This window comes from Aythya marila (genome assembly GCF_965140915.1).
Source record: "Aythya marila genome assembly, chromosome: Z".
Taxonomy (NCBI): domain Eukaryota; kingdom Metazoa; phylum Chordata; class Aves; order Anseriformes; family Anatidae; genus Aythya; species Aythya marila.
The window spans coordinates 52,951,245-52,971,803 of NC_139080.1; the positions used below are offsets into that span (position 1 = coordinate 52,951,245).

At 37.3% G+C, this 20,559-nt stretch overlaps 1 protein-coding gene across 2 annotated transcripts in view; it reads right to left on the reverse strand.

The window, feature by feature from the left end:
* SLC44A1 (solute carrier family 44 member 1) overlaps positions 1-20,559 on the reverse strand; it is a 67,449-nt gene that overhangs the window by 9,983 nt on the left and 36,907 nt on the right. For both annotated transcript variants that reach the window (XM_082783365.1, XM_082783364.1), the window contains exons 5-14: positions 19,200-19,293; positions 14,727-14,896; positions 12,868-12,957; positions 10,741-10,868; positions 9,652-9,838; positions 7,851-8,016; positions 4,400-4,556; positions 4,075-4,158; positions 2,806-2,943; positions 700-936 (exon numbers count right to left, since the gene is read on the reverse strand). In XM_082783365.1, coding sequence (XP_082639491.1) covers positions 700-936; positions 2,806-2,943; positions 4,075-4,158; positions 4,400-4,556; positions 7,851-8,016; positions 9,652-9,838; positions 10,741-10,868; positions 12,868-12,957; positions 14,727-14,896; positions 19,200-19,293 — 1,451 coding nt within the window. The remainder of the gene's footprint in view (positions 1-699; positions 937-2,805; positions 2,944-4,074; positions 4,159-4,399; positions 4,557-7,850; positions 8,017-9,651; positions 9,839-10,740; positions 10,869-12,867; positions 12,958-14,726; positions 14,897-19,199; positions 19,294-20,559) is intronic.

The following is a 20,559-nucleotide window of genomic DNA, read 5'->3' on the forward strand; positions in this document are numbered from 1 at the left end:
ACACTTGGGGGTGCATTTTACAGGGACATATTCTGTGGTTGCCACTTAAAATGGAAAAACATTATCAAGAAATGACCATCAGTAACAAACTGAATGGTTGGAGGAACACAATTTTTACATCTTGGCGTACAGTTAGAGTGAACTGGTAATAAGATGGAACAAACAAATTAAAAATAAATTGTGCACAGAGCCTTGACATAGTATCAAGGCTCAAGCACAGAATGAAAAACCTGTTGCTTCTGTGCATGAGAGACTGAGAAGCAATTTCAGATTGCTTCTTCAGCGTAGTCACTAGCTCTGTGTGGGGTTGAATATTCTGACATTTGTTCTCTTCCACATCTCAAGAGAGGTCCTTTTCAGGAAAGAACAAGAAGCAAACCTTTACCCGTTGTTTTCTTCCTTCTGTTCTGCACTGCATCCTTTACAAGAAATGACACCCAGGAGCATGACTCTGTATGAGGAATGCTCATTGAGCTGTCAGCAAGTAGAAGTCAATAGCAGCAGGGAGGCATCACTAATCTAATGCTTACCACACCACTCTTGGCTGAGCAAGTCATGAGTAAGAGAGCGTGGTAATCCAAGTTTTAAAAATAAATAAATAAATAAATAATTTTATTTTATACTCAGCTAGTGCATTCACCCCACTCTCAAGAAATCAGTCCTATGGAGCCATATTCTTAGAGTGCAATGGAAACTCACCATGAGAACTTTATCCATGTAGAATTCCCTCCCAGGGCTTCCGTCATTGTATTTTGTATCGATGGCAAAACATAAGAAAAGGACATCAACGACCATTTCATAAATGGAAAGGAAGCAGTGAGCAACCAGGAACGCAAAGAGGCAGACAATGATGAGAGGCAACACCCAGACAGTGTAATCTCGTTGGTAATTCAGCAACATAATCCCAGCCAAACCTGTACTGCAGACAATCAGGACCTGAAGAAGAAAACATACAAATACGAGAATTCCAACGACAGAAGCCTTCTGATTGTTTGTTTCAACCTATATGCTCCTTGCTCTGCCAATCCTAAAACTAGGGGGTTTTGTGTAAAGATGTCATTTAGCCAGTGCTAATGACATTTTTACAGCCTTGGTTCCTCACATCCCTCAATAGGAATGATGTTTTATCTGTTGGTCCAGCAAGCGCAAGTCAGAATTGTTTCAAATGCATCTGTCAACACAAAAGGTATTTTTCAGAGACAATTATACTTGTATCTTGCTGTCACAATTCTAGTGTTACAGAATACTCCTAAAAAAAAGAACTTTACCCTGTCAATTATAATATATAACTACATATAAATAGAACCAGATATTACCATACAATTAATGTGCAATTGCATTTGGTTTTGGTTTATTTGTTTTGGGAGTGTGGGACTTCAGAGACAGTATGTGTTTCATTTTGCTGGAAGAAACAATTCAGCCAAAACATCTTTCAAGCTTGTCTTATCATTGTCTTGTCTCCATATAAGGAGAAGTATATCAGAATTAGAAATGATCAGAGTAGATTAGATTATAGGTCACACTAGAAATGAATAAAATAAGAGATCATTCTAATTCAGGTAAGGCACATCATCTCTGTTTTCATTGAACTACACTGTGTGTGAGGCCCTAACAGATATTTCACTGGGTACCAGTTTGGTCTTTAGGGATAACAAAACAAAACAAAACAACTGTTGTAGCCACTCAACATTTTGAACATTTCCCAACCTTTTATTATGAACTGCAGAGAAACATGAAATTGTAAAATAGGTCAGCCTTACTGTATTATGAAAACACTGGCTTGGAATGTAGAAAAGATATGCTGGCAGCCTAGCTCTGTTTAGATGATACCATTTTTGATATGCTGCACTGTCCATTTTAATATTTCTGTCACCTGGGCATTTCTCCAATAATTTGAGAGACATCCTTTCAAGGAGATATTCCCTAACACATTTCAGATTCCTCCATAAAGCTGCATTATGCATTTCATGATCACTAAAGCACCTGTATCTTCGTTATATATTTACTTCTCCTCACATCTTATTGATTTAATTACTGGATTAAAAGTTCAGCCCACTGAACTCTGACTTAATAGAAGAATGTAATAAGGAGGACAGTTCAGTTTAATTAATGACCAAATGCTTAAGCACAGGTGATTTAAATGGATAGGTATTAAGTATTTTAGTAAATAATGGCACAAAATCCTTAAAAGGATAACAATAATTCACTGGATTAAATTTCCATAAAGTAGGTCTCTATCATTTCCTGGAGAGACAAAAAGATGACCACAGCAATTATTCTAGTCTATTTTAATTCTCAGAGTAAAAGTAACTTAATCCTCAGAGTAAAAGTAACTTAGTAACTTAAGCTGACAGTTCCTCAATGCAGGCTTCCATACTACCTTCCAGTGCAATTTTGACAAAAATGGTCATCAATAAACTATCAAATTTCAACAAAAATCTAGAGAGCTGAATTCAGAGGAAATGTCTTCTTTCCTTAAAACTTCAGGTTTTTTAACCACAAAACCAATCAAAAACTCAGTATTTCTGGTCACATTTCTCCTGACTCCCTTAAATAAATTCATGCAAAAAGTGCCAATATCTTCAGCCATTCCTTTCTGATGACCTCTGCTTGAAGTGGATCTACTTCTAAGTGGATCAGTTGTTTAACCACCCTCAGTCCCTTCCTTATAGGATGCAGCTAGATGTGATAAAGTCATGCTAAGAAACAGGAGCTCAAAGGCATTTTGTATCTGGGGGTGCAAGTTGTTGCTAAGGAAAGCTTGCTGCCGTGGAAGGCCTTAACAGCTGTATACAGCATACGTACCTTTCCCAGGAACAACATAAAATCCCCAACAGTGTTTATGGCAGCCACCCGCAAAGCGTTCTCCACTAGAATAACAAAGGCATCCTTTGCTGAGGTGCAGAAGTTGGTGCTGTTGATAGCTGTGGCTGTGTATGCATTCTGGGGGGGAAAAAAAAAGAAAGTGAAAATTTGGGATGATCAGATATTTCAGAGGGAGGTGGGAAGAGGAGTTTAAAGGGGTAAGAGTAGGGAGGGAGAAAGAAGGCAGGCATGGCTTTTGAAAAAGGCACATGTCATATGATGTTAAAGAGTAAAGATTCCCTTGAGAGTCGTTGAAACAATCAGTATGTACCAGCTGACAGAAGACTATACAAAGTAGAGAATTACCATTCTTTTCCTCCCTTGCTCATGATTTATGCATTAACAAGTTTATTCCAGTAAAAACTAATTAAACAGAATTTGCAGTTTCTCTGCAGGAGGTGAGCAGTGGCATCACTACAGCAATTAAATTGTTAGAAAAAAATCTGGAAATATAAGACTTTGAAAGTCATAGAAGTCCACCAAGGTAATTTCTAGATACTTCAATAGACTGCATTCAAAATTATCCAGGACAATTTCCAAGGATTACACTGTTGTTTCCTTATGATTTTATTTTTTCTATTTCTAGGGGGAAAAAAAACAAAACAAAACAAACAAACAAACAAAAAACAAACAAACAAAAACCAAAACAAACAAACAAAAAAACATAACTGTAAAAGGGAGTTAGAGATGTATTTAAGAGGTGGAACTATAGGCCAAACAAATGTTTTTTATGAGGTAGCCTGACCAGCCTGTGCAGCTCTTTGCAACTTGCAGCTCTTACTCCACTTTGTAGATGACAACGACAATTTGATGTTACATATTGTTTTTCTGTCCTGTGAACATGAAATATTACACATGGAAAAGGTTCGCTCCCTTGTCACAGAAAACGTATTTTGAAAATCAGATGTAGCTTGGAAGAACAGACATAAGGGAGATCATCTCCAACCACTAATCAAATCTGTTGAGATCTCATCTAAAGTTGACATACAATGTTCTCAAAGATGAATACTGTCTGTTTTTCACCTTCTTTCACCTTTGAACAAAGACCAATGCCATGACTTGCATTTTAATTTCAGTAATGGAAACAAAACTTAAGTACCACCCCTCAGGTCAGTTACAAAGTACAATACATTATGTGTCAGCCTCAGATTACATTCTAGAAATTATATCTTTTATCTTTTTTTTTTTTTTGAATATTGGAAATCTTACCTGATTTAAGTAGGTCAGGCACTTTTCTAGACACCAAAGGCAGCAGATGCAGGCTTTAAGCATACAGCGAGCACAAGCATTTTCCTAGGAAAGCATAAAATGTGTGGGGGGAAAATGATACCATGAAAAACAAGAAAACAATATTCCTTTGTGTTTCAGTAACTGATCTCAGTAACTCCAGCAGCTACTCTCAGTTCTGTGGGCTTTGAAAGACCAAATATTCCAAACTGAGACTTCCAAAGACCTCCCTCCAGGTTTAACTAAATTATCTGTAAACACATCAGGCCTTGAGTTTCAGTAAGAAAATGGAATCTGTTTCTCTTACTTTTCCTTTGAGTTGTGTATGGATATACATAAGAATCATTCGTGGTATCTTCACTAATGTGATAATGAAAGACCCCTTTGCTACTGTTCCTAGGTGGTAGCAAACAAGCCGATTAACAGATGCCAGGATAGGAGTAAATGGCAGGTTCCTTTTCTCCCTGTTGAAAAGAGAAAAAGAATGAAGTAGAATGATCAATGTATATTTAAAGTCTACCTATAGATTTGCTACAAATTCCTGAAAGGCTAGCGTGCAAAAGGAATTTCTTATCCTTCCTCTGGCTGTCAGTGTGTATTGTGCATTCTGGATAAAACACTGACAGCCTGTGCAAGTCACACCTTTGGCTCTAATGTAATAATAGAAATAGGATAAAGAAACAGTACATCTTAATGGTAGCCTTACTAGCAGTTGTATGTATTTCAGTTATTGCCAAATAACAATTTCTTCTAAATTGTGCTTCATGGTATGAAACTCAAGCCCTTTAAAAGAAAAGTAAAGAACAACAACAGCATTTTTCCAACAGCCAGCCTTGTCTTCCCCTTCTGTTTCAGGTCTTAATCGAGACATTCTTGAAGAGGATATTACTATTTTAATTTATTATGTAAATTTCCTTTTCCGGATGTTTTGCATTTCTAATTTAGCTATTATATCCTCAAGAAAGCAAGTATTAAAGGAGCAAGTGTTAACATTCCAAACATAAAACAACTCCCCAGCTTGGGAGAAAATTATTTTCATGCAAATTTCATTCAAAAAAAGACCAAGAAATAGTCTTTATCACATAAAAATAATCTCCAAGCAACTTAATCATGAGATGTTAATAACTGAAACAGGTTTTCCCTATATTTTCTTCCAATTAATTTTTACTGCTCAGGAGGGAGAAGCCAAATTCTACTTTCCCTTGGGCACAATCACATAAAAAGTTATGGTCTAATCTATACCTATACAACCCAAACACTTTCTCCTCTTCAGGTTAACATAACTGACTGCTGACTCTATAATGCACAATGCTGAGATCTGTTATTGCATGAGTTGCAAAGAATCCGTCCTACTAGGGTGAATCAATATTGAACACATATAAAACATTTTTCTATAGATAATTTCATTTAATTTGCTGTGGAAAGCTGCTAATGTCCAAAAGAACAGGGAAACTCCAAATTAATGCCCTTTCCTTTTTACTGAGTCCCTTTTCAGGTTAGAAATCTACTTTAAAATGCAAGAAAGAATTACAGTAGGGAGCAACTTATACGTGCTAACTTAAAATTCCCGTTAAGGAATGATAGGTACAGTTAAAAGTAAAATCATTCCTTTTCAGGTGACAGAAAATATATAGAATTACAGATGAAGAATAAGCATTGCTAAGCAATCTGTACCAACACAAAACTATCCTCTCTACTCTGTACTTTTGCAGTTTTTCACTCAGTCTAGTTTCATTATTCACAAGCGTACATCCCTCTAGCATCTTGTAATAACTTCACAGATGCATTCACCAGTATAATTGAAGATTTCATCATTAATAAAATAACAGAATTTCTGTCAGCATAGTAAATTAATTCCTTGCCTTTGATACATCTTAAGATACTAGGGCAGATAAGGAATCAAATATAATTCAGATAACAGTCTCAATTAAAAAAAGACAAATCAATTAAACATTTGTGATCTGAATCATGCACTTGAAAAATATCTGCATCATTATTTAAAAACCCATGTTAAAAAAATCAGACTCTTAAAAGAACATGACAAGAACAAAGCGTGGTTGCTGTATATCCCTAGGATTTTTTATATATCATATCCTACATAGAATAATGGAATGGTTTGGGTTAGAAGGGACCTTAAAGAACACCTAATTCCAACCCCCTGCCATGGGCAGGGACACCTCCCACCAAGACCACATAGCTCAAAGCCCCATCAAGCCTGGCCTTGAACACCTCCAGGGATGGCGCATCCACAGGTTCTCTGGGCAGCCTGTGCCAGGGCCTCACCACCCGCAGAGTAAGGAACAGTTTCTTTGTATCTAACGTAAATCTACCCTCTGCTAGCGGTCTGCACAGAGCCTAGAGTCTTCTCTTCTCCAGGCTGAAGAACCCCAGCTCCCTCAGCCTGCCTTCATAGGAGAGCTGCTCCAGACCCTTCATCATCCTCATGGCCCTCCTCTAGACTCGTTCTAACAGGTCCATGTCCTTCTTTTCCTGGGGGGCCCCAGAGCTGAACGCAGCGCTCCAGTTGGGGTCTCACGAGAGCAGAGCAGAGGGGGACAATCACCTCCCCAGCCCTGCTGGCCACGCTGCTTTTGGTGCAGCCAGGATACGGCTGGCTTTCTGGGCTGCAAGCACACAGTGCTGGCTCTTGCAGAGCTTCTCGTCAACCACCACCCCCAGGTCCTTCTCCTCTGGGCTGCTCCCAATCCATTCTCGGCCCAAGCTCTCTTTATCCTTGGCATTGCCCCAGCTCGGATGCAGGACCTCGCACTTAGCTTTGTGGAACCCCATGATGTTCACATAGGCCCACCTCTCATGCCTGCTGAGGTCCTTCTGGATGGCATGCCTTCCCTACAGCGTCATCCCTTCCCACACAGCTCGGTGGCATTGGCAAACTTGTTGAGGGTATGTTCAGTTTTTTATTTTTTATTTTAATAGGTCCTAAATAGCTAAAGCAAGTACTTTAATTTTCACTTATTTAAAGCAAATTTTGAGCAGTCTTAATTTCAGATAAGTCTGCAAATGCTAGAGACAAAAGCTTAAAGCAGGGACTTATTTATTTGGACAAGTCTGTGATTCTGAAATCAGTCTCTTATCTCTGTAAAGCTAAACTCTTGTGCCTGAAATTTGTTAAAAGCATTGTTCAAGTAACTGTATTGCCTTCCTGAACAGCTAGCAGATACATGCACAATAGCCAAGGTAAAGTATGCTCTCATACACAACAGTGACACAAATATAGTAATGTAATATGGAGTTTTAATGCACACATACTTTGTATTATTTTTGTACTTGTACATGATTTTGTGAGAATCCATATATAGTGATGAATCTAATAAAACCTTGAGTAATCTTGTACAAGAATTAATAATGGTTATTAATTTAAAGCACATTTTTAAAAATAACAATAATAATTTGCTGTCAGTTATTTTTTGACCTGTGCTGACTTCATCAGCATTGATTATTAACATTAAATTTGGTCTTCCAGGTGCATTCTGTTTTGTCAACAACTGTTCCTGTTATTACAACACGCACAGGTTACATGGCAAACAGGACTTCGAGTCTTAAATACCAAGAATGCCATCCATAACCAGCAAAGCAGGTTATTTTAGGACTTCACATGATTTAAGAAGAGTTAATACAACCCAATTACTCTTCAGCTTTCAGGCAGAAAGAAAGTATTCTTCCTTTAAACTCTAACCCTTGTTATTTCTGCTAGTTCCATTTCTAGGTTGTTCACAATAAAGCTACGTTATTCTTACCTTGTGAAATAGTATGTCACAACAGCTCCAGCTACTGTCATCTGCTGACAGGCTAAGATAAACTCACTGATCCAGATCAGTCCCACTACATGGTACCACCACATATATTTCAGAGGGCCTACCATCCGAAATTCAACAAATCCTTCTTCATTTGGGACAGGATTACCTAGAAATTAATGAGGTCAGAAAAGGACTACAATGATTACACCAGCTGTGAAAGAAGAAAGTATATGGTGTTAGCAGTTCATAACCATTTAAAGAACAGCTCTAGCTTCTACTAATTATCAAGCTTGGGAAGATGGTTCATAAGAAAAACACACCTACTGAGACAATGAGTATAATGGCATTTAAAAAAAAAAAAAAAAAAGCAGTCAAGAATTCTGATCATATTCAGTACTGCGCAGCACTTTTTAGATTTTAGCCACATGGTGAAAATTTCCAAGACTAACCACCACTACAAAGTAACAAGAACCCCTATAATTAAACATTATAAAAGGAATTTTGCTTTAGTTGTTTTTGATTTGTCTGTTGCTGTCTTGAATCTGAATAGCGTGATATACGATGATTTAGAGTACATGTCAAAACTATCCTAGGCAATGCCCTATTTCACCATACTAGCCCACACTACAAACATTTATTGTAAGCAACAGTTATGTAAACTGCTGATGAGAATGCAGAAAAATGCTGAGTAGTATCACGTGTATAAGATATTTACCTTGAAAACCAGTGTTTTGAGCTCTCATTGTCAATACCTCCTCTACATTTTTAGCTGTGCTATCACGTGTATATAAAAAAAATATTTTTTCCTGTAAATAAATTGAACTATTGAAATAATCTCAATTTTAGAGAACAAGCTCTTCAAAAAATGTAGGGTTTTTTTGGTACACAAATAATGTGCACTTGTCAATTCCCCTGGTTTGGACTGAAAAGCTCTGGCTTTACTTGCACAAAGATTTTGTTCAACTGACATCAGTGAATAAACTGAGCGCATATGAAGCTAAAAGGATACACTAGTCTTTGCAGAATCAAAGTCTATCAAAGAATTCTGTCAGTTAGACATAAGTATCAGCCTAAATTCTCCTACAGATTTAATCTCTTTGCAGAGTGAAGCATGGGACTGGGACTTTGGAGGCAAACATTTTCTGTAACTTGCCATTCATTAGGGACACAGAACATCATGTGATGAAAACTTAAAATTTCAACAGTAATTAGAACAAGATTCTACTACCTCTGTCCCTTCCTAAAATTTCAGAGCATGAAATCCAAAATATTTAATTTGTATTATGTGGAAATAGCTGTGTGACCAGAAACACTGCTGCATTTGGATTAGCAGTAATTTTCAAAATTCTAAGGTTCTAGTGATGAATGATGGTTTCTATTGTGCACAACTTGCTGCAAAATAACACACAGATCTCCCATTTTAAAAAGCAGTTGTTATGTTTCTCTGTTGAAGTAACTAAGATTTGGACCTGTAAGAATAATTCTAGAAGCTCCTGTCAGACACAGAACACAAGCAAAGCTCTCATTTATGATCTTCATAAAAGGAAGAAATTCAGAGTACACTTGCTGCTCTCTGACTATGTCATATGAAGAGCACAAAAATCAAAGAACATTTCACTAATAATCTAGAAAATACTAGACACCTAGGTTATGAAGAACAGAAACTGCTTTCAGTGTATCTATGTTTTGGGAGATGGAACATACATGCAATGGCCCTTTCATTACTACCTGTTTGTGTGTGTGAAAACAGGCTAAAATACGGTACAGTACCGTATTTAAATTAAGCCTGTGAGCTGCTTACCTGTAGTACCAAGGAAAAGCAGGACTGTGATCCAGTATGTCCAGAAGAGGATAAGCACAAAGAATGTCCAAAATGGCTGGAAGACTAGCAGTGGCAAGTGAATGAAGACCTTGCCGGCCACATGGAACAAGGCAATGGTGAGAGCTACTCGTTTGCGCATAATTAGCATTATCAAGAACAATATAACCTAGAGGGAGAAGTTTCCAAATTGCATATTAGAGAATTAAAAAACAAGCAAGCTATTATTTTGCACAGCCAGGATAATCAAACTCAGAAAACTAACACATTCTCTACTTTAAGATCACAAGATCAAAATGTAAACATCTAACAGCTTATTTTAGTGAGAAAGTATTTTCCAAATTATACTTTTGGGGAAATGTAATCTCAGACTTATTTACTTGGGATCGTTATCAGCCTCAGACTTATGAGGGTAGGCCAGATTCCATCCTTAATTATGCTGTACAAACCACCAAAATCAGCAGACTGCAAAATTTAGCAAACAATGCGATTTAATGCTTCTTTCTAGACATTGCGTGTTGTACTTGCCATGGAAGTTAGTCCAACATTGACAATTTTTAGTTACAGGGTCATTGTCTCTGAAACAAACAGCTAGGCTGAAAGAACATATGATAGTTCAGTAGTCGTTAGCATTTCAGTTCACAACAACCCATGTGTAAATGGAAGAAGTTTGGGAACAACTCATTTCAGAAGTGTGAAGAGTCTAAGGACTTTTAAATAAACCGAAATGACAGAGTACTTCTGAACTTGGGATCTAACAAAAATGAGTGAAATTGGGAGTTCCATATTCCAGCTATTTAATGGAGGTCCATGCAGAGGTTTTAGAGTACAGGAGAGGATAAAAAGTGCAGGGTCAGGAACTCTCTCCTGACACATGGACAGATATTACAGAGCAATTCTAGGAAGGTAACAATATACGTTTATATATCACCAACAGAACTTGTAATGGAAATAAACTCTTTAAAACTTGTGTAATATAAACCTTCCACCTGAATTAAAAAAAAAAAAAAAAGAAGAGAGACAAACAGAAATGTGGAACAAGAAAATTATATGGTCATTAGCAAAACATACCGTGAAGACTGTAGCTGAAATGGCATAGATCAGGAGAGCCTGAAGATTTTCTTTGGCTATTTGACTCTCAACAGCACTGGCAGATATTCGTTGCTTAGCATAGAGCCACCACAGGACTCCTGTACCACCTATGTTTTAGAGGGGAAAAAAAAAAAAAAAAGACAAATGAAAGATGTTTCTTCTTCCTGACACAATCATACTGCCTAGTACCTAAAGACCTAAAGTCTTCAGTTTCTTAAGTCCAGTCTGGAGTAGAAGACTCAAGGGAACTGACGGACAACTCAACAGGAACTTCAAAGGATGGAAAAGTGCTCGAATCTCCTCTGTTGACCTCTTCTCAATTGGATACACTCTTTCCACAATCTCACCCCAATAAGCCCACTTAAAAGACCTGCAGCTCTTTGTGGTTTAGGGTTAAGTGTGCGAGAAGACTAGTTCATGCGGAGCCCTAGTAGTGAAGATTGCCCACTAGACAGGTAACAGAGAAACAAAAAGAAGAAGAACAGAAAGAAAGAGTGATAAAGAGAAAAATCAAGAGAGAAATTATATTGTAGGATGTACGTGAAAATTTAGGAGAGGGAAATTAGATATATATATACAGGAAACCAGCCCCTCAGGGACTTAACTTCTTGTCTGAACACACTTTTTTCTCTTTTGCGTATCCTTCTCTGTTCTTTTGCTCTTTGTGAATCACTTGCAGAAGCTTATTTAGAGACCACAAGCCTTTGCTGAAGGTATTCCATTCAGGTCTTAAATGGAGGATGTTCTTTTGGCATCTCTTAAACAAACAGTGAACACAGAATAAGCAGTATATTTCAGAGATGACATGTTCTTATTCAGTTTTTGTAATGAATGTAATATTTTTTTTAGAACATAGTAAAAGATGGCAATAAGTCATTCAATTCCTTCATTCAGCATGGTTGCTCGGTCTCTAAAGCAAATTTAAATGAAAACATCTGTTTTTTCCTTTTTCTGTGGTCACAGATCCCAGGAGCAGTAAAAAGAAAAACAAAGTGATGGCCTGCATTTTTTTTCAATTCACTGCAGTTATGAATTGCAATAATTACATTGCAGTACTTCCTAATTTAATTATTTTATTCTTGTTCCTTCCGTACATTCATCTGCCCCTGCTACCAAACCCTTGCCATGTAAACCCAGAACAGCTTGTTTGTATAATTTGACATAGTGCTTAAAATAAACTATTCATGCTTCCAGAATCAAGGTGTAGTGTATGAAGTTATGATGCTTTGTCTTCCTGTTTTTGCATGGGGAGAGGAGGTTGCTGTATTTTTCATAGTCACAAATCGGTGATAGGACACTTGCCTAACAAGTAACCAGTCAGAAGCCAGAACTGTTGATGCTGTTTCTAACTTCTGATCATTTTGAAATGATACTTTGAATTACTTCCAATTACTTGTGGCTTTGTTACTGAGTATCAAGAATAGAGTAATAGATTTATAAATGTGAAGTTAATGTGATAAAGCAATGATGCCTTCATGAGAACTAAATCATTTTGAATAAAACAATCTTTGGTTACGCCCAAGATGTTATGGCTGGTTGCACTTCAAACATGACCTAGGTCACACAGGACTTCCTGGGCCATATGGAAGTGTGAGGATTTGATTAGAAGTGACAGACAAGCATCCTCTCCTCAAAACAGATTTTAGATATGCCTACAGAGTCTAAGATGACTGAAAGGGCTGGTGAAGATGCCGGGTTTACATGGACACATCTATGTCCTAAGGCCACATAACCAATAGCTGTCCTTTGATTCCTGCATGCTTCAGTACACCCCATGGGTTGGTGAGCCATCAACACATCCAGACCAGCTTCTTTGCTGACATGCTTGGAGGTAGGTTAAGAAGTAGACAATGGTTAGGGCTATATGAGCTGTATGGACTGACAGGAAGCTTGCCAGCCAAGGAGAAAGTGCAGCAAATCCCTATGGAGCAGCATGCTATCTGGGAGAGGACTGCAATTAGAAACACCTATCTTGCAAGGGGCTCAAAGGAAAGCAGAAAAAACAGGTACGGTCCCAAGATCTGTATAGGATTTAGCTAACCTGTGGACATGGAGAATAAATAAGAGAACTGGACACTCAAAAACTAGGAGATGAACATGACTTACCAAGTGATCCCAGAATGACAATAATTGTTAAAATCCAGACAAGTACTCTTGAAATGTACCTGATTATAACCATCAAAATCATGGACAACACTGGAAAAAAAAAAAAAGGAAAAAAAAAGACAAATGAAATAAGCAGAGCAATTATTTCAAGTAGGAATAGCCTTTCCAATTCTCCCACTGCACTACATAACTGTCTTCCAACAGAGTTTTTAGACAGAGATTTATTTTCTGTGGCTTACAAACTCACTGCACAGATAGTTAAGGAAATTAGGCACATCTACATCTGCTTTGGTGCTGCTGATTAAAACAAAGAAAGCATAAGTACATTTACATGGTACATTACATACAAGACATAATGTGTACATACAGACAGAGATGTATTTAGACAATGACAAAACAGACAGCAAGACATGATAGTACTCTGAGGCTACTAACATGAGCACACCTCTTGAGGAACAGAGCTTTGTGCTTTATTTTCAGCATTCAAAATTAGGCTCTGTTCAATAGTTCCACTGCCATTCAGGAACTACATGTTAATAAGACCTCTTCAGTGTCAGCCAACTACAATTTAGGGAATGTTTTATATAAGTGCATGCACATATTTTTGCACATACTTATTTGCGTACAGTAGTTAACACTTCCACATGAAAGCTGCTTGAACCAGGCTTTGTGAGTCACACAATCTACCCTATTGTTTAATAATAAATATATTCTATTTAACTATGAAGGTATTAAAAAAGTAAGAATTATATATTTTTCTTAAGTTAAAATTAAATGTACATAAAACCCTCTATTAACTTCTGACTCTAACCCAACAGTAGCACTGCTAATTCAGCCACTAGGTTTCAGCTTTTGAATAGTCATTTTACCATTACTATCAGACTAATACAGCTGTCAGGGTAGAAGATTAGCACAATAAACAGCTCTCTAGTTACAGTTGAAAAGATACTCAATGGTCTTACTATTTTTTAAGTGGTAACTAGTATCCTCCTTTTTTTCTTTTTTACATGGCCAGTATCTGGAGCTTTCCATTTAATATTTACTATACTAGGTATACCTAGTATATTAAGTGTAAAGATTTTATACTTAGTAGGACTAAAATATACTCATTGGGAAAGTAATTTACATGGGTGAATAGCATTTCACCTTAATTTACAACACTTCATTACAGTACTTCTGTCTGGTGAAATGTGTCACGCCATAGACTAGAAATGAGCATTTTGCTACTGCAAAATCCATTCAGCACCTCTGTACAGCTGGGAATTTCCAGCTCAATAATGCTGACATTTTCAAAAGGCATGAAGTGTTCTGTTTGTTTGTTTTTAAACTTTGGGGGAAGGGGAGGGGAAGGAGGAAGTAACATACAATACAACAAATAGGCACCTAACTTTCACGTTTTCCTTCTAAATATCCCAGTAAGCCTGTACAATTAAGTGAAACAAACTAAAAAATCTACATTTTGGAGAAGTACATTATTGTGCACTTCTCACCCTGTCCTTTTTTTATTGGAAAAGGGACTTCAGTTGGCAAAAGATTAATATTATAAAAAGAAAAGGTGAATATTGCAATAAAAAGGAGGAGCATGGGGATGCTTTGTTAACTATGTCAAAACTCTTGTTGACTAATCAACTGCCCCAAGTGTTCTGTCCCTCACCGTGGGAGAGGAGAAAAAACAGGAATGCACATGTATATTGCTTCTGAAGAAGTTAACCAGCTGTCAAAAAATATGTATCATTCTGAACCATTTTTAAGGGCTTTTTGCTATAATACATGGCGGTATTTTTTTTTCTCATATTGTGGTTAGAGAGTGTTAACAATCTCCTATTGCAGTAATAGCTAGTAATGAGAAAAACAATTACCTAGTGATAACAAGCAAAGTCCCATTATAATCTCTTTGCTGGTCATAACTCCACTAATCAGCCTGTGTAAGACACTACTGTCACTGACAAAGGTGATCAGGGCCTCTGCAAACTTGGCATAGCAGGAAATGTTCACAGGAGCACAGCGATGGAAGAATGGAATAGGTGCACTGGTGACACAAGAAAAAAAAAATCAGAAAAAAAAATTACTCCTACTTAATATAAATGCCACATCAACACACAAATGAAAGGTGAATAGATGCAACCACTCCACCCTCATAACATCATAACCAGAAACCATGTGTTGAATGCACAAGTGCTGCTGGAATGAGGATGATCATAATGGGAAGTGATGTTCTTACAAGTAACCCTGTGAGGCTGCAGTGCACATTCCAATAGCATATTACCCTCCCACCCTTAAACAGCAAGGTTCAGAAAATACATGTTCCTAGTTCCAGTTAAACATCTCACATTCAAGTGTCACATGGTGAACCAGCAGCTGAAACAATGCCTTTCACTCGTGTTAGAACACAGTACTGGCCCATATTTGCAGCAAAGAAATCCCAGACTGACAATATTCTTCTTGCAAGGATACGTTTTACACTAAAAGACATCAGCACTTACAACTGTTGTCAAGCAAAACCAATATGTTTATTCTTAGTCTTCCCCCACACTAGGCTTGTTTTTCTGTTGAAGATTACAATCACAGTGATTATCTTCATTACCTTTGTTAAAATAATGCACCACATCCTTTGCAAAACACACAAAGATGCCTTTATGGTTTCCTTATTTCTGCTTTGGAAGCATCCTGCCTGAAAATACTGATGTTATGCATTAAACTTCTCAAATGCTCAGCACAACATGCTATCAAGTCCATCACAGGAAGATAAAAGAGAGCAAAAAACTTCACTTTAAAAGTGTGTAATTTTGTTTTCCAAGTATTTCCCAATAAGTAGCTGCCTTCCTGACTCATAAAATATGTCAGATCTCAAAGTGGCCTATTACATCTTTTGATCCTTCTCCTCAACTCCAGTTCAGATGTATATTCCATGAATTACATGTTCCTTCCTGTAATTGGATCCAACGAAAGAAATGTCTTTTGTATCAAGTCAGTCTTTTCTTTTAACCTTTACGTTTATTTCATCCTCCCCAATCTTCCTTACTTAAAAGATTTCAGTGGACTGCAGAAGCAATGCACATAATCTTTTGCAGTTTTCCCATTTTAGCAATGACCCACAAACCAGTAATTTCCTGTACTCTATAACAATTTGCTAATCCCAAGCCTTTCCAAAATTCTAACCTCCATCTTAAACACATAGTGAGTAAAACAACTGCCTCAGCCACATCCTATTCTTTTTTTTTTTTTTTTTTTTGGGGGTGGGGGGGATTTGACAGGTGGGAGACAACATTCTGAAAACCAAGTGTGTGAAATTACGCTGCATATAATTCAGAAGAAATTATGATCACCTGCCATACCTAGATAACTAATAGATCCTAGGCTTTTGTTTGAAGTGACTGACAATTGTAAATTATATGGTTTTAAACTCACTGTGCTAGGTAGATAAACACATTTGCAGGTGCTCATATTGATGCTCTACTTTTGATTAACGATGAAGACAGCAGTTAAGCACAGCAAAGTAATACTGTATTATTCACAACTGTTTAGAAAAAAAGAAAAATTAAACCAATATTATGGCTGCTGTATTTAAAAGGGAGCCTATGTATCCTCTCAGCCTTTTACAACGTTGCCTATTTTAGAATACACAGAGTACTACTCTTCATCATACACAGCAATGTTGGGAAATACTGAAATATGAGTTTCATTTAACTGTTAACTGATCCAACTTTTCAGAAAGAATGGAATATTTAAAAGTTGCCAATACCAGTAACAACACCCAAATTTTGAACTCGGTGTAGGGAAAGGACTGTAATTTCTGCATCTGATTAAGAAAATACCAGTTCTGAAGAGTAAAATGAAGAGGATTAAAATCTTGTTCCAAAGTACACCCTAACAGAGGAAAAAATGTTCTGGTGTACCACTTTGTATTAATTAATATCTCTCATGCTATAGTAGTTTCACTACACATTTTAAGTTACCTATTTTCATGTGCAATATTTATTTTCTAACATTATTGCAATTAATAAGAAATGAGGTTAGTGGTTCCTACAAGCCTTCTTGAATAAATTGGACTCCTGAGAATCCACCTTTTGAGATATGTTGCTATTTCAGTGGTTTTGACTCAACAAGTAGGGAAGATACTTGTTTAATTAAAAATGCTGTAATAGATCTATTTCCTATGTCCTGTACTGTCTTATATGGCCTCTTGATCATTACTTGGTAGATGGCATACTTGAATGGAATTGCAAGTTTCTGAGAATAAGGGTATGCTGGTTAATCATGAACAAGAGCAAGTGAAGTTCAAGCCAGCAGACGAAGTTAAGAGACCCACCTAATTGTTCAAATATTAGACCTCAGAAAATAACTGTTTTGTCTCTCAGCCACACCCAGGCATACACAAAAACCTGTGTGTAGTGAACCTGGCTGGAATGCCACTGTTAATCTGATTTTTTTTTAATTTTTTTTATAACCTCTACAGAACAGACTGCTGCAGAGCTGGCTGAGAGATAAATGCTGCAGGGAAAAGCTGTTTAGGTTTTCCTCTGGAGTTCTCTATTCCAAAACTAAAAAGTGAGGTTATGATCTACTTAGACTGAGAGATCGTAGCCAGTTACTGGAAGAAATGTGAATCACTGGTCACATTGCTGGACTGCACTGATAAGTCTAAGTTGTACACAGTGCCTCGAAGCTTCTGGATCAGAGTCCCTTGAGACCAGAAGACTCATCTGGGTGTGAAGAAGCCATGTCATCAAGTATCAAGGGATGGGCCTAACAGATTGAGCTACCTCCATTCCATTGACCTTATGGTTCGTGCTTCTGACAGATCAAATCTGAGAAAAGGAGGGCTAGGTAAGTTCTGCCTGATTGCTTCAGCCTGAAGGGTGCTGCTAGTTTTTCATTAGTCTCCTTCCACAGGATTCCATTTCCCCTCCTAATTACACCAATTTTCTCCAATAATTTAACCATAAAAATCTGAAAACCAGAGTGGTTTGCAGATACAGTATAGGCCTTTTCTGCCTTTGGGCATCAAGTTCAGACTTTTCAATCTCAGAAAATATTCAAACGTGTTGTACATTTTATTCATGACAAACAACAAAAGGGAAATATGCCAGTGGCACAATAGCTTTTCAGAAATAACTCTAGGTATTTTTTGCAAGGAATTTACATAGCATCATTAGAGTTCTGACATGCTGTTCTATCTGCCTGTTTTCTTATTAAGTTATATTAATTCATACTGAATGACGTGGGAACACACAGTGAGAAAAGTCAATATAATTCTAGCAAAAATTAAGAATGACGAGCCTTTTCAGTATGCAAGCTGGCACTGAAATTTTCATTTGTTTTTGTATTACAGCTATACCAGCTGGTTAGCTGCATGGAATATTGATTTGCTGTGGGGAAAAGTAAAAAAAAAAAAAAGTTTATATTCCAGCTGCTATTTATTGCCAATACAATATTAAAGAAATTTTATTTGCTGGATAGCTTACCACGTAGACAATAGCTACTTAAAATCAGAGTTTCTAGAACTGACATTTATTGAACTGTAACAGAAGATTATCCATAGGGCAAGAATAACAAATTACAAACCTCTACTGCGTATGTTTGACAAGCTAAAATTTGTGGAAACACAACTTGATTCTTCTTCAGTGAATAGAATTCTGACAGAAAGGTGTGTAAAACAGGAAACAGATCGTTTCTTTTTTTCAGAAATGTTTATCTCTACATTTTCAGTGGAGCCAACACAGCTTGCAGAGTTTCTGGAGCTACAATCCTTTCTCTCTACTTCACAAAAAGCAGTCCAGCATAGTATTTTGAACAATAAAACTCAAATCAATCTGTTTATAAAATATAGCCCTCTTTTTTCTTAGGCATCCCCATATTGGTCACTTGGGGACTGAAAGAATCAAAAATGAAGCAATTTGCTCAATCTGACTGGCTGAGGTTAAGGTGTTAGAAGTGAACACTGCAAGAGAACTATGTGTGATTATACCATTTTCCCTCTCAAAGATCCAATGGGCCTCAGAAATTGTATCTGAACTGCACTGCTGGAAGGCAGCTGGCTGTAGGGTGAAAGGCAGTAAAACAGCTGATACTCAGCGCAGTATCAGTTACATGAGACAGAAGAGAACTTGAAGATATTAGCTCAATAATCTTATTAATGCATGTGCGGATAGTTCAGGTTTTTCTTTACAAGTTGCATTCACAATGTGTTCTAAAAACATGTGACAATACTACAATAAAACATCCAACTGCAAGACAGAAGAAATCTATGCTGAGTATTTTCTACAGTATTTTCACAAACAAAACAAGTCTCTGCTCCCTTCATCCCCAATCAGACAAGATGTTAATATTACCTCTCTGGAACAGGGTATTTAGGACATAACTTGGCAGCCCTTGGATCTGTAGTGTATTCTGATGGCTGTAGTTCATAGCTACACAGAGTGGATCCTGTTGAGAGGGGAAAAAAAAAGATTGGTGGGAAAAAAAATCAAATATTATTCGCAAACAATATTAAAATTGATACAGGTCCTGGTTCTGTAGCGCTTCGTGTTATTACCACAATGTTATGCCACAGCTCCTCCAGTAATGCAACACTGAATCAAGCCCAGCACATACTTCAGTGTAAAAGAATTACGTTTTCCATCTAGCTTTGGGTCCTCCAGCATTTGTGTGTTCAAGTGGAAAAGGCTAATTCACCATCTATTGTAAAAGAGCAGGACACAACGCACTTTACAGTCTCCCTTCCCTGCTACTCCACCACACTTTCTCTTGTATTGTTTTCAGTGTATGAGTATTGCACGAGACAACATTCCTCATAGAAAGAAAACTTTAAAGTGTTGTGGAGGGGATTTTTTTTTTGGTGTTTTTAAAATGGTACTGGCCTACAGGTTTGAGAGTAAGGACCAAATGAACCAAACTGCTGAGATCAGAAAGTTGGCTGGACACAATACCTGATTGCATCAGACGTCCAAAGCTCTGGAAATGAAGCTGCATGTATACACAAGTCAGTACAGCATTACAATGATCAAGTTGCCTACAACCAAACTTAACTGAACTCAAACTACCTCATGGAAGTACATCACCCAGACAGATCCCTCTTCATTTGTCAGTGATCAAGGCACTGGACATTTGAATCAGTGCTTGAAGGAATACAGCAATTGCCATATCAGACTGGAGCAGTGGTCTCTCTGAAACTGGAGGGAGACATAAAGCCTACAATGGGATAAGCTTCCTATGCAAAGAGATTTTTTTTCCCCGAGTTTATTTGCTAGCAGCTTGCTTACTGCTCAGTGCAAGGGGCAACATTCCCTGCAGCCTTCAGCATTCTTTTTCCTACACAGTAAGTTAAGGACATCTTGACCTTCCCCAGAGATACTCAATTCTTTGTATTCTCAAAGTCTCCTCTCCAGAAATACTTGGTAGCAGAGAGTTCTACAAACTGGATCTAAGACAAGTGTCTTTACACAAATTAAACTGAGACTTCTGAGAAACAGTCTTATCTTGGCCTGTGTGACAGCAGACAGGAGTATTACTTGGAGAAATTGGAAGTATTTGTAGAAATTGTAGATTTTTATTTGTATAGATCTTGTTTACTATTGCCATATTGCTGTCCCTGTGAACAGACATCTGTTTACAGACTGCAAGAGAAGACAGAGCACTGGAACGCTAGTGAAGTATCACTTCTATGAATTAGTATTTTGGGAGCGGTCCAAA